General features: G+C 50.6%; 2 protein-coding genes across 2 annotated transcripts; one reads left to right on the plus strand and one right to left on the minus strand.

Moving 5' to 3' along the window:
• Positions 1 to 6,054: 6,054 nt before the first annotated feature.
• On the minus strand, positions 6,055 to 6,669 carry LOC114828206 (uncharacterized). The gene is made up of 2 exons (XM_029111345.1): positions 6,467 to 6,669; positions 6,055 to 6,271 (listed from the first exon to the last, which is right to left on the minus strand). Exons 1-2 carry the CDS (start codon positions 6,667 to 6,669, stop codon positions 6,055 to 6,057), a joined length of 420 nt encoding a protein of 139 aa, XP_028967178.1.
• A 4,451-nt stretch (positions 6,670 to 11,120) lies between these two features.
• On the plus strand, positions 11,121 to 13,157 carry dgt1 (KAT8 regulatory NSL complex subunit dim gamma-tubulin 1). The gene is made up of 2 exons (XM_003742891.2): positions 11,121 to 12,489; positions 12,611 to 13,157. Exons 1-2 carry the CDS (start codon positions 11,340 to 11,342, stop codon positions 12,763 to 12,765), a joined length of 1,305 nt encoding a protein of 434 aa, XP_003742939.1. The 5' UTR covers positions 11,121 to 11,339; the 3' UTR covers positions 12,766 to 13,157.
• The last annotated feature ends 535 nt before the right edge of the window (positions 13,158 to 13,692 follow it).

The raw sequence follows: 13,692 nt of genomic DNA on the forward strand, positions 1-13,692 counted from the left end.
ATTAACATTAAGAGATCATTCGGAGAAAGCATTGAAATACTCGCGCCTCGGCGCATTCCAATCACCCCCTCACTCTCAATAAAAACAGAGTTGATCGAACCACGTTACGCATCGTCACTCTCCTACTGTGCGACGCTAAAAATTCATAAAAGTAAGCGTACGACTACTCAAGACCAAGAAATAACACCTTCTAAGCAGAGATAGATCGAAGCCGCGATCCTCCTTCTTGGTCGCATAGGAAGCTCAGGAGTACAAGTCTGTGCCGGTCGCATCCGAACGAGGAACGCATGAACAGGCCCTATCGAAGAGTTCCATGATGGGTCGAAGCCTGTCTCCTATCCATTGGCCTCAAATTTTTTAAGTCTCATGCTGCACGGGAATTTGCCAACCGCTCCGCGAGCTCGGGTACTCGAAGCTGACCGCGCTTGACCCCGTCTGCACGGCGTCAGAAGTTTCCGGAGATGTCGTTGTGTAATGGCTCTGAGATTCAAAAAGGTCCCGACCGATCCCCTGGTCACGACTCGAATCGGAGCGTCCCGGTGTTCCTTTTCCGGAGGGACTCCGGAGTCCGGACTTACTGACTGACTGAGTGAGCGAGTGAGCGAGAGCTCACTATCGTGCTCACTATCGGAAAACGAAGCTCAAAAATCGCTCCTGGTCCCTCTCTGTACCTCTCCGTCATGGGAAACGGATTATCCTTCAGCGATGTTCTCATCGGAGGTGTCCTATCGAAATTCTTTCTAGCTTGGTGTTTTCTCAAGCTACGGGGCCGCGGACCAGAGGCGGTCGGACTCCTGAAACTAGTCGGATTCTTGGTCGTCTTCAGGGCACTCACATGGTCCGAGGACGCGCCAGAGGACCCGATTGTACTCCGAGGTGGAGAGACGGAGAACGATCATCCAAAGTTTAGGAGGCGGAATCCCGCCTTCCGACTACTCACGCACAAGCACTCGAGATATCGTCTGTTCCTCGAGAGACTGAAAACTGAATTCGTCGAGTTCCCCCCTCTTAGAACAAGAGTTTGGAGCGGTGAGGAAAAATTGATGACAGCGGTAGAAATTGAAAAGGCGGCGACTCGGGAATTCGAATCATGGAGAATACACGTGAATGGGGAAAAAATTCCCTTGACGCCCGAGTTCATGGCGAAGGTGGTGAGGAAACGCAATTTCTTCAGTAGTAAAAAAATCCGACACGTCAATGGCAAATATCTCGCGGAGCCAGGCGGAGAGGGGTTCGTCGAACTATGGACCGAGACCCAAGAAACCATCAAAGTTCCATACCTAGAAATGGACTTCTGGAATCACCTACTGAGCTTCATCCTCGAGGGAATGGAGTTGAGGACAGACGACGGCGTTCTGAGGGCAACCATGTCTATTCCGGATGCGTATCATTTCATCAACCGAAACTTGAAAATAAAGCCGGGCCTCGAGGTTTTCAATCCAATAGACCAAGAATTCCAGACCTTGGATCTACCAGGATTGGACAAGGTCCTAAGATACGAGCGTCGACTCAAGGTTGCGTGGGAAGATCAGTGGCTTCCGGTGTCGAAGGAATTCCTGGAGTACGTCAGTCAACGTATCGACTTGGCTACTAGGAACGCACCGATGACCTCCGACTCAGGTCTGAGACGTTTCGATGCGCCAGCCGGCTTTGATGCCTTGAAATTGAACCAGGACGGCTTGCTCCTGGTGACACCGAAAATGGAGGCAATGGAAAGAGATAGGTGGGTTAGGCATCCTGCTGAATGCCTACAAGTGTGCTCTCGAAGTCACGCTCCGAGCGACGCTCACGGGACTCCGCAGATATTTTTTAACTCCCGGCGTAGCAGAACGAATGTCACGGAGATATTATCGATCAGGGTGTTCGTGATATGACTCTCCGAGATCTTTCCAGACCTGTCTTCACGGTCAGTTTCTTCCATGTACATGGATATTGTTACGGCTTGACATCGTGTGACGAGATACGGGCGCATGGGATGTTGAGGTAACCGGACGGGGGACCGTTCGTCCTTCATAACATCCTTCATCTAGTAGATACGTTCTTTTCCTCCTGTGTGTACGTGACACGAACATTTCCTGCATCCAGATTCACCATGAGTGGGCTCCACGGATACGAGAAAGAAATAGACTGGACACAAACAGAGAAGCCCGAGCTAGATCTCTCAGCTCAAGCAGTGGAGAATTTTTGTACGTCGAAAGGAGAGCGTATGGAAGGAAATTTCGTTTACCACACGATCTTGGGGGATTGCTAAGCCTCCGGATTCTCATTCCAGACTCAAGAAACGTGAATTACACATCAACCAAGGGGGAATTGGGTAAATATTGCCTACCGCTGATCGATGGCGATGAGCACCATTTGACGAATCAGTATTTACTCCACGGCATATATCTCGAGATTTAGTAAGTGTAATAGATGAGGGAGTAGTACCCGAAATGCCTATTCACCTAGGGATTCGAAACTGAGATTTTGGGGAAACTCTGAAACCCTCTCTATTCTCAGCGACGAACACAGAAGTCTCCTGAGCTGGATGCAGAAAACTCTCGACGTTGCCAGGACGCTCAACTTTGATAGTTCGTTGCATCTCGGCTTATCCTCGTGCACCTCTGATCTCACGTGACTAGGCACACGGAACAGATTTTTCGATTCCGCCTATTTTTTGAATGATTCAATCCACAGCGAACATCAAAGATTGGATCGTACAGCGGCAAAATAGGAAGACGACTTCCAGATCGGATCTCCAGGCGACAATAGGCTCACTATATCGTACTTCTCAGCGAGTCATGCTGACCTGCCGGTCTATCGATAAGGGCGAAGAAGCTCTAGCAGCTATAACGTTTTGCCTGAACAGAGAATACAGAATCACAGACTGTCGAGCGTAAGACACATTCTAAACCTGCTATCCATAATGACTCTCGACGATCCTTGATGCTCCCATTGATATGAGTTCGATATCCGCAGCATGGGCTCTTGCGACGAGTCATTCTTCATCGTTCCACCCCAGGAGAACCCTTTCGCTCATCTGGCCAGAGAAAAGTTGTAATCGAGTGAGTCGGGAATTCGCGGAAAGCGGTCAATGAAAGGAGGGTTTCAACGTGATCCTAACATGTACTCCATTCCAAGGGGAGTGTCCATGTATCGGTGGCTTATGACTCTGGGAAGAGCTTAGGCGGTGAGCTGGATGAGGAATTGCAGCGATTCTCGCGATGGCAGGCAAGCCCAACAATATAACGGAGGAAGTTCCTCCCGGTACCTCACCCCAGCTTCGTATTCGATAGTTCTTCGGAGAACGGTCTGGTGGCCGAGCCTGATTCATAAGATGTGTTCCGAGCCAGCAAAAGTTCATCGCATGACGATACCTTGCTGGAAACCGGCAAAGCCAGTCGCGCGCGAATGGTCGGTGGGCGCGAATATCGCGGAAAAGCAAGGAACCCCTCCTCAGGAGCCCTGAGTCGGAAGCCGGCTAGGACTCGGACAACAGAGCGCAAAACGGGCGCTCGGGAAATTTCGGGCCTCAGCAATGGAATGTGAATAAGGATCTTATTTGTTCTGCGACGTAATATCGCTGGAATCGCGACGTGTCGCGTCAAGGAAACTCGAAATTCCCAGCAAACCCTGAAGTTCCCTCAAAACCGCGGGAAAGCGCGAGATTTGCTCCGGATTCGCGGCAAGAGCGGGAAAACGAATGGGCTTTGCGAGTTCAAAACTTGTGGCGAGCCTAGATCCGGCCGTGTCTCCGAGCTCGTGGCCAAGCTCAAGCAACGACCGGGTCTCACCATGCCTCTTGATATTCGGAACACCTTCGTTTCTCAGACCTTGAATCGCTGTTTCCACGAATTTCGGGGTCGCCATTCGATACGACCTGATTGGGGCCGTCTTCGATTGCCCAGATTGGCAGCTTTCGGAAAAATTCGGAGCTGTCGACGTGGTATGGCCGAGAATCCCCACCGAGAATAGGATAGCAAAGAGCCGATGAGATAGGATCGCCGATAATCACGGCAGCCCATCCGGCGGCCTCGGCCGCATCATTTTTTTCTCAATATCCATAAGGTATTTTATATGCCGGGGCAGGGACACAGGACTTACTTACTCACTTATTTATACGGTCTCCTTATGAAGCTCGATGTGATATCTGAGGCAGTCAATTGATAGAAATCCCCGATATCCGCCTCCGAGGCAGGGGTTCCCGACCGGCGCCGGCGACTCGAGGACCTGGGCGACGCGAGGCCTGTCTCAGGGAGGGGGCGGAGACGAATGATTTTCCCATGTGGTGACAACATGAAATGGCGGATTCCGAGCAGCAACAGAAAGCCGACGCCGGTTGCGCAAACGAGACCACAGTTCATGGGACCGGAAGTCGTCTCTTGTTTTTTGTCATTCCAAACTCTCTCTAAATCACAGGCTTGCATGTGAGGAGTTCTTGGAGAAGCAAGTCGCTCGCTTAAGAGGCTCAGAGTGGATGAAATTTTGATCTTGAGCCAAGGTGGAGAACCGTGCATATGTATCTCGCACCAGCCGTCGAACGGGTCACTAAACGCGGGTATGGAGAACGATATCCGCCCTGGTGAAATCCGTGCCTTTCGAACCACAATCGAAGTACAGCGTACCTTAGTACCCTATAGTACCACATGAGTTTCGAGGGCACATAGTAGGGTTTTTCGACAATCATTTGGCGGAGGGGTGGAGGATGATGAAAAAACATCAACTTGCACACCGGGGGTTATCCAACAAGCGCCGAATCACATGTGCGCCGAAATTGTTGGGGAGAAAGAGTCGAAAAACGGCTCGTAAACGATTCTATAGGGGGAATATATGGGGGGAATAGATCGGGACTTCATCGCGCGTGGTCCGCAAATCGGCCTTGTGATTCGGAGGAGGGTTCAAAAGACGAAAGGTCGGGAACAACTGCTTCAAGGTCTTCCTCGAGATCTGGAGAGGGATCTTTCCATCTCGACATTATTATCGAATGGTGTACCCGACGTTCCCGAACGATAAGTTCGGGGGTCGCTTGACCTTCACCATGTAGCAATGGAATTTTGGAATACCGCAAGATTCGGCGGAATCTCTCGAGGATAAGTCTGGAGCGCTTTCAGGGATAGTGGAATGAATCTGTATTACGGGAGCATCGATGGCATCACGCGTGTCGAGCTCTCTAATCGGCATTGATTGTTGAGCGCAGCAGCATCGCTCTCTGAAACGAGATCTCGCATGACGTCTCTTTCCCGATTCCCTTTTAGACCACATATTCGTCTTGCCGCCGCCCGAGACGAGGCGGGCCGTGGCATACTGAGCGCAGAAAGACCCGTGAAAACTGATCGAATCGGATCCGACATGAAGTCAAGCAAAAGAGAGCAATATTCGACCAAATTCTATTCTAGTCAACATTCTACTTCCCGGTGGAACCCTTGTGCAGCCTTCAAACTCCATTCCGTAAAATTTCCTCCCTTAGACATGCGCGAACGCGCCGGTCCTCCGAGACTCCGCTGATACAAGACATCGTCCAAGCTTAGGATATCGACGTCCCGATGGAACGTCTGGACCAAGAGAGCATCTGGGTGGATCCGAAATTCCAGGAATCAGGGTCTCTCCTCTCAGTCGCCTGGAGGTCTCCCGCCAGGAAACTCGAGCCTCTGCTCCATGATCCTGATTCCGATCCCGTAGAGTGGGCGAAACTGTTCAAGGAGAACTCGGCAATCTGACGAGCTCCCCGATAGGTCCCGCCCCTCGTCGATGCATCTGGCGAGCTCACACGGAGAGTAAGCTATCGCGGAAGTACCGACAGTATGAATTATGATCGGCCGCTCTTTCACACTCGACCCGCTGAACTGAGCGAGGACCAACTCGATCCCTCTCCTCCCGCCTTAACTCGTAATTGATTCGTCCTATGAATCGGTACTAGCCCTACTAATCTGGAGAGACCGAGTTCCTCGATTCGATCCTGACTTTATTCATGGCTTTCAGTAGGTATTCGAGGTATCTTGTCCCAAGCCCTCTCTGCAGACTCGCAATTGTCAAACAAGTAATCTCCTTCCATACATGCATCCGAAGAATATGACATCAAGATGGCCCACTTGCTGCCGCGGTGCCTCCTCCGCGATTTTGCTGTTTAAGACTGAAAATATAGCTGATGATGTAGGCCTGCACCTCGTCCTTCTGGTCGTCATCGAGCTCGTCTATGAGTTTGGCTATGTACTGACTGAAAGCAGACCCTAAGCTTGACCTTTCGTCGGTCGTCGGCTGCTGAAGAACGACGATAGGACTCGATTGCTGACCTAGAAAGCAGCAAGAAGCTAAATGTCGACTCGCTCAATCTTTAGATCGAAATAGACACCAGATTAGCTCGCCTCGCCCGAACGCCGTCCAACAAGATGTTTACAGAATATGAAAAACCAAACGATCTATTTTTCTAAATCCCTGGGCTCGTAGCGGGCGAGTAAGTCCGGCATCCGATGAGATGTTGTCATGATTTTCTTTGGAAGTGATACCTTTGGCAGAGTTGATCACCTTGACTTTCCCGCCAAGACATTTCTCCAATGCTTTGTTCAGGGGGGAATTCGAGGGGTCCTTCGAGAAAATCTCATCGAGAGCCTTGAAGTGGGGGCTCATCTTGTTTGCCGGAACCGGTTTGTTTGCCATCATCAAAGCTTTCAAAGCCATGTGCTGTTTGCGCATGAATTTGATTTTATTCCCCACCTGCGAAGAAGGAGTGACTCACTGGACGCGGAGCTTCGGACAGCAGAATGACACAGTTATTGGGTGCCCGACGTTTTGTTGTGAACAAGTCCCCAGATAGAAACGCTCGATATTTTCTATGTGCACAATACTAATTAATGAAGAAGTGTGCTGAGTGACGTGGGAAGCAGAACGATGGTCCTCTTCAATGAATTCTGATCACATCCAATGGAGCCAAACTCAGATCCCCTCAAAATGCCAGAACAGCGGAGCGCGGGCCCCAAAGACCAAATAAATCATTTGGAACCGACTCGAAAACAGTTTAGCCCTAAAAGAATGGTTCGTAGCATGGTTCGCGCGAGCCAAACAGCGGAGACGGCTGCTTTGGCGGCGCGGCGTTTCGACATGAGACTGATCACGTATGCCATTCATTCGCTGAAGGCGCTCGTAGTGAGCCCCCAAAGCGTAAACATGCGGATTTATGAAGTGTTTTGTCTGCGGCTCGGAGACGGGTCTCACGCAAGCTTTAATCGGAACAATAGTGCTTCCTGTTGTTGTTTATCGTCTATAAGTACGTCTGCGAGAGCGTGAAAGCATCTCGAGTCCCGAATGAACCCTTCTCTTTGTTGATTGACCTCACAAAACGATTCTCCCGGAATCTCGGCCCTTTCTCTTCCAGATTGCATTAAGAAATATCCTTCTGATGATCTATGGCTGATAATACCGTGGACGCATTACTCCTATCGAAAAATCCCAAAACGTGAGCTCTTGGACGCGGTCACGCGTTCGTCTCTATTCACCATGAACTGATTCGGAGTCACATGCTCGCTCTACTCCTCCATTCAGCCGCTCTCGGAGGGCTGGTTCGCCGAATCTATGGCCTACTGTCTGCAGACTATGGTTCCTAGACGCGTCTCTTATCGAGCAAAACCTTTTATCTATCGGTTTGCCGCAATAACCTCGACGTATCCATCTCAGCGATTAGCCAACCGTCACATCTACGGTGACACTCTGTGCAGAATCGTCAAGTTCAAGAGAAGCAACCGATCGGCCCATGACGATGAGCGCCGAACCGGCAGACACTAGGAGATATTCGCTCTCCTATCCGCTACAAGACCCTCAAACGGAGGCATCCCAATTTGGATTCTGCCGTGACGGAACGGACGTTTACAGCCAAAATGAAACACATCCAATGTCGTTGCAACGAATCCCTAGCCGCTCGAACATAGACTCGTATAAGTACCTGCTCGCCGGTCACAGCGACTCCAGTCCGAGATCGAACTTCTTCTGCGACGCGCTCATAAACTTTCTTCTTCTGCGCGGTATTCCCGGCTTCTTTCGTTGCTGTCACGAATCGTTCGACCATGATGCTTATTAGTTCTGAAGTCCACATGAGCATCGCCCGATCCGTTTCATCATCTAGGAAAATGAAGAAAAAGAGATCGGAGCTCTTCTAAAAATTACGATCGACTAATTGAAAAGGTCCTGGATCTTATTCTTGTCTTCTGAATCCTTCGCTCTGCGACATAACTCACGCGCGCCGGGTGACGATTGACTTGTTTGGGCTCCAATCGTGGGCGTGGGCGGGGTCCCGACAGACGCTGTGGGAGGTTGCTGAGTCTCTTGAGTCCGCAAATATTCTGATGAAGTCTCCATCGGAGGGGCGCCACAGGTGCCAGCCGCTTGGTTGTCGACCACTGACGGGAACAGGCAATTCAAATATTAAGTCGATCAGCGATACCAGAGAGAGCCATCAGGGAGCACCCACGGTGAAGTATGTCTCGGAAGATATCGTATATATGGGTCAGATTTCCGGAATTGACCACGATCTCAAGGTCGGTAATGACGCGTCTAGATGGCCGAGAACAGACTCGGCTCTGCATAATCGTGGCGGACATTGTTAGATACACCAGCCGCCGACAGAAACTCGCTCCCAAAAGCTCGATAAGGTAAGTTGGGGCCTCATCATCTATTATTAGCTAACAACGGGAAACTGGCTAAACGCTCGGCTGCTTCAAGCATTCTGAATCGGACCCAGCCCGAATTAGGCGGAACATCATACTCGACGGAAAAAAAACGTAGGTCTCTCTTGTCAGTCCCCAAGCCAGCGCGTTATATCGAGCGCGACTCCCCTCAGTCAACCTGCCCTGATGAATGCTTTTGCCGTCTCGGATCATGATCGGAGGGAGCAGCCTATTAGACAGCGGAATGAGTGAAGAATTATTCCTTCCACACGCAGGATGAAAAGACCTTCCGCTTCAGCACATCTGACTTTATTGATGGAAAATAGCCCTTTCACTGAGGTGATAGCGGCGCTCTCCCCGATGTCACGGGATTGACCATTCTACGCATAACATTCACAATCTATTTACAGGAATCGGTTTGTTTTTCATCGCGGGAAACTGTTCTCCAGGATCGCCGCCCTTCCAGTTCAAGGCACTCTCACAGGTCTCATGACAGGCAGAGAAAAATATGGCGTCATTCTACCTCGACAATGGATCAACTTTCTGTATGTGATATTTTGAGCCAAAAATTTAGGTTCTCGAGTTTCTGAGTCCCTCTCGAAAAGTTGCATGGATTGCCTCATACAGCCGACTCCAGGATTATGGCGTTCCGAAGGTCCGCTGATTGATTGGTCATTGATTCTGTGCATCGTAGTCAGAAATATATCGTTGATTTCGTACTTCCCAATGTATTCATCTCCGCGAACTGTGGTTGATGTGAGCAGAGTATTCTTCGACCAATACCATATTGGATAGAATCTCATGAAGTGCTACTCGAAGTGAAATAGCGTGAATTCTTCTTGGACGATCCACGTCAGTCGACGGCCTCGAGTTGCTTCCGCTTTTGACAAAAGATCACAGAAACAGAATATTCGTCGACGACGAGACTGATTCTTCGCGCGACCACCGTAAGACGAAACACGCTTGATCCCGTATACGTGATATATATACGGAACCGCGCATCGACTTATTCGTCCACGCAGAAAGCGCTGTCTCAGTCTACACGGGATGCATTGTTTCCGAAAACCCGTCCGACTCTCATCGCGTGAACGAGTTTTCCGTAGTTTTCATATCTATACACCTGGTCTCACTTTTCGAGCTAACGCTGATAGTCGGTGGTCAAGCGACCTGAATCGGGGCTGAAGGTGGCGTGCAAAGAGACCCGGTCACCACCAAAGCTGTGACGATGATGATGATGATGATGATAATCGTGCTCGATGAACTTGACTTCCTCCGTTTTAACAGTAACTCTACCAACGTGCCAGGCGTAATAAATTCTGCGTGCTGCCGCTGCTGCTGACATCGTCCTCGGAGCCGAAATGCGCTTCCATCACTGCTGCGTGCAGAGTCCAACATCGACAGGTGGAAAATGACTAAATTACTTGAGTTCCTCTGCGTAGTAGCGCTTTTTGAGCGTTCTGTACTTTTTGAGCATGTAGAGAGCCTCGAGCTCCTTCGTCACGTAGACGGCTCGCGCTAACAACGTTTCTATTTGTTGAGGGTCGGAAACATCACGATTTTTCAAAAAAGCGATCTTGCAGCGATCCCGAAAGTATTCGTATCCTTTTGGGAAATCCTTCCCGAGATGGAGAAGATTCTTATAAACTTGCTTCACTGATAACGGCTGGGGTGATGCCTGATTTTGGTCCTCGGGCGACTGTGTAGCGGTAGAAAAAGTTCTCACATGATGATAGCGGCCCGGCTTCACATTCAGAACGCGGAGCGCGATGCGGAGCATTGTTGCAGTGCTATTGGCGTTCCGGGAAAAATCACAGAAAGTACCGAGGTCACTCAGCCGCTGTCTATCGCAGAGCCGCCGCCTGGTTGCTATTTTCAAATCAACTGCGAGCGCAACGAAAGTACCAGCTGATGTTCCCTGGCGGTGGTTGCCGCGCCACCGCGAGACAGGATTCCAGTAGCGCTAAACTTCACAGAAACCGTCTACACTGTTCGATTTTTATCATCGGTCCCAGAGACGCAAACGGTTACAGCGAAATCTCGAGATGAAATTATGTTACACGGCGGCTCCAAGGCAGAGTCACAGACTGCTTTGGCCTGGAGGAGAGTGGTAAGGACACACCACGAGCGACGTTGTTGTTGATGGTGGTGATGATGGTATTCGCACGCACGCCGCTGTCGTCTTCTATTTTCGCTGCTGCGTCCGTCGTTAAACGCCGTGATCGTTGTTGTGTGTCCGTCTTTTTTTTCACGTCGTCCCGCGGACCGCGCACATACTTTGTTCAGGGGCTGGTCTCAGCTCATCAGGCTCGGTGCTTATCGATTCCGGAGTACGCGGAAGTATGACGGCGACAGGCATTCTACGAATCGTTTTCAAATTTTCGGGGAGCAGCACTTCGACCTGAAGTGATCTCTTTCTTTTGTGCTCCTCCGATCGCCCGCTCGCGCCAGGACCGTCACTTGGAGGTCTTTAGGAGCGCCTCTGTGTTTTGTTCGAGCATACACCAGCCTGCCGAGGGCTCCGCGGGGCGGTTTGGTAATCGAACGGCGGAAAAAGTCCCTCGCTGGATGCGAATCGTGTCCGAGATCTCCGAGTGTTCCGAGCGAGTGAAGTGGTTCGCATGAGCGAGAATACACGCTAGGATTCAAGTGCAGAACGTCGAGCAGAGCCGCGTAAATTGGCAAACTCAACCCTGAAGAACGCCAAACATGAATCGTGCAACTTCCGAGAGAGAGGCCAATAGCAGGAAACGTCGGCTCTGTGCCTACATGCACAGGGTGTGCCAACTGCCCAGGATCGCCGGTAGGAAATACTGTCTGCGGCATATACTCGAAGACCGCGATTCGCCTTACAAACAATGTCATTACACGCATCCGACCACGCAACGGAAATGTCGGTACCCAGCGGCGAAGACCGACAGGCGCGAGTATCTCTGCAAGCTACACGTGAATAAGAACAAGAAGAACGTCAAGCGAGTGATGCCGCTGAACGAGACTCCTCATAAAGTTTTCGAAGCGCTCGAGATCTATTGTCAGAAACCGGAGCACAACGCTCAGATGGCAACGACGTCAAGGTCGACTCTGAAGTTCTTCGATCCTGACAGTGACCAGGAACCGCCGACCATTGAGAATTGTTACATTTACGACGGCGACAGCGACGCCGAGAGCGTCGACGACGATATCACCGACTCGAAGAAAAACGCGGGCTATTACGCCGGCGAGGAAGCGGCGAAAATAACCCTCGAGAAAATGCAGCGTTTACAGACCCTGTATCTCGAGCAGTTCCAGAGACTCCGCTACGTGTACGAGGAACGTAAACGTGATTTCTTCTACCAGAAACAATTCGAAAAGGGCAATATGGGCAAGGAGTTCACGAGCCCCCGCGACGAGCGCCTCTATCGACGTTACGTGGCGTACAGGAACTACCGTCGCGCTCACGGCATCGAGGCTATACTGAAGCAGAAAATGAAACAGAAGAGGCGGGCCATGGAAGAGCAACGGCCGTATCCACCACCCAAGTCTGCAGAAGAGATTTGCGTGTTCGATGAATGCCGGAAAGTACGGATTCCGTTTTCGGAATATTGCGTTAGACACATACTGAACGATACGCAGCAGAAGCTCTTCAAAGCTTGCGGAGTCGACGGTTGCTCCCAGCCCGTGTACAGAATCCGTGGGCGGGATACGTGTCCGGAACACGTGCCACTCGAATTCGACACCCAGAAACTTGTCGAGGAATCGTTGCCCGAAGGCGTCGAGATCAAGGAAGAGCCCCGGGAACGTTTCGACGGCATTGACGACCTCGCCGCTCTTGGCCTCGATGCCGTGGACCCGGGGAGTCTTTTCGGTCTCAATCAGAGTGGTAAGGATCTACGAATGCTTCGAAATTTTCATAATGTTCCCGGCTAATGCTATCTCCAGCCCATAAGGGTACGCTTGGGAGCGGATTCAGTGGAGATGATATAATGTTTCTTCCTCCTCAGGTATATCTGTGACCGCTGGCGGTGACGAATCAACGGACTCCGCCACGTCCGACAACGGACTACCGACAGATATCGCGCTCTACGATGAGGATCTCTTCAGTCCTCAGCCGGGACCGAGTCGGATAGGAGGACTCACTCATGGCTTGAATGAATGAAGTTATCAGCAATGTCATCGGGACAAAAATGTCCATGTACCATTCACGAGCAGAGCCGATCTTGATTGGATTCAGCTAGATTTCGATCCCTGTACAGACGTGAAATACGACGCGGATACCGCAATTGGAGAGGAATACAATCCTCTGAGAGGAAAGATCAGAGTTTTCGGGATCGTCGCGGGGAATTGCCGTAATGATCCAGTTTGTAGATCACCAAGTGGTACGAAAACATTGATAGGACTCTCTAAGGCCGAAGTGACCGATCTCTGAATGTATGCTCCTTCATCCGGGTCCGGAGGGAAATCTCCAAGCACTGGTCGAATCATGACGCATATAACTTGAACATGAGGACCTCGGGAATTGTGATATATCAGAATAAATTCTGAGTTGAACTCGACCTTTCCTAGTCGTCAGTAAGTCAGTTTATAGTGTGCCAGCTCATCTGCACTGGCGACGGATCGAGAAACAATCGATTTCGAGTCAGAAATCGGAACGTGTGTCCGAAATTTTTCATCTCACCGCTGCTGGAATGATCCGGTGCGGGTTGGGAACATTGTTGTGAGTGAGAAGTCACTTCGGACAAGCTGCCCTTGAAGCCGCAACCTCCGCAGATGTAGACGGTCTGAAAGCAACAGAGAACAAGACATACGCTTACATGTACGGGATCACGATCCGGACATTTCCTGTGAAACTCCTTCTCCGTCTCGAATGGCGAAACGATGCGTAGTCCGGACAAGGGTTCATCCCCCAACTAACGAACGCTCTTCCGAATCGAGGTATCCGAATAGAAACTCGATTGACAGAAAATTGAAATTTCCCCCCGACATCGGTCCGTGGAAATCTATCAGAGTGGAGAAAGTCAGGAAATTTGAACTCTCGGAAGCCGTCTTGGGTGAGAGACTAGAACGCCTAGGGTGAAGCAGTCCC

The sequence above is a fragment of the Galendromus occidentalis genome, unplaced genomic scaffold, assembly GCF_000255335.2.
Source record: "Galendromus occidentalis unplaced genomic scaffold, Mocc_1.1 scf7180000077435, whole genome shotgun sequence".
Taxonomy (NCBI): Eukaryota; Metazoa; Arthropoda; class Arachnida; order Mesostigmata; family Phytoseiidae; genus Galendromus; species Galendromus occidentalis.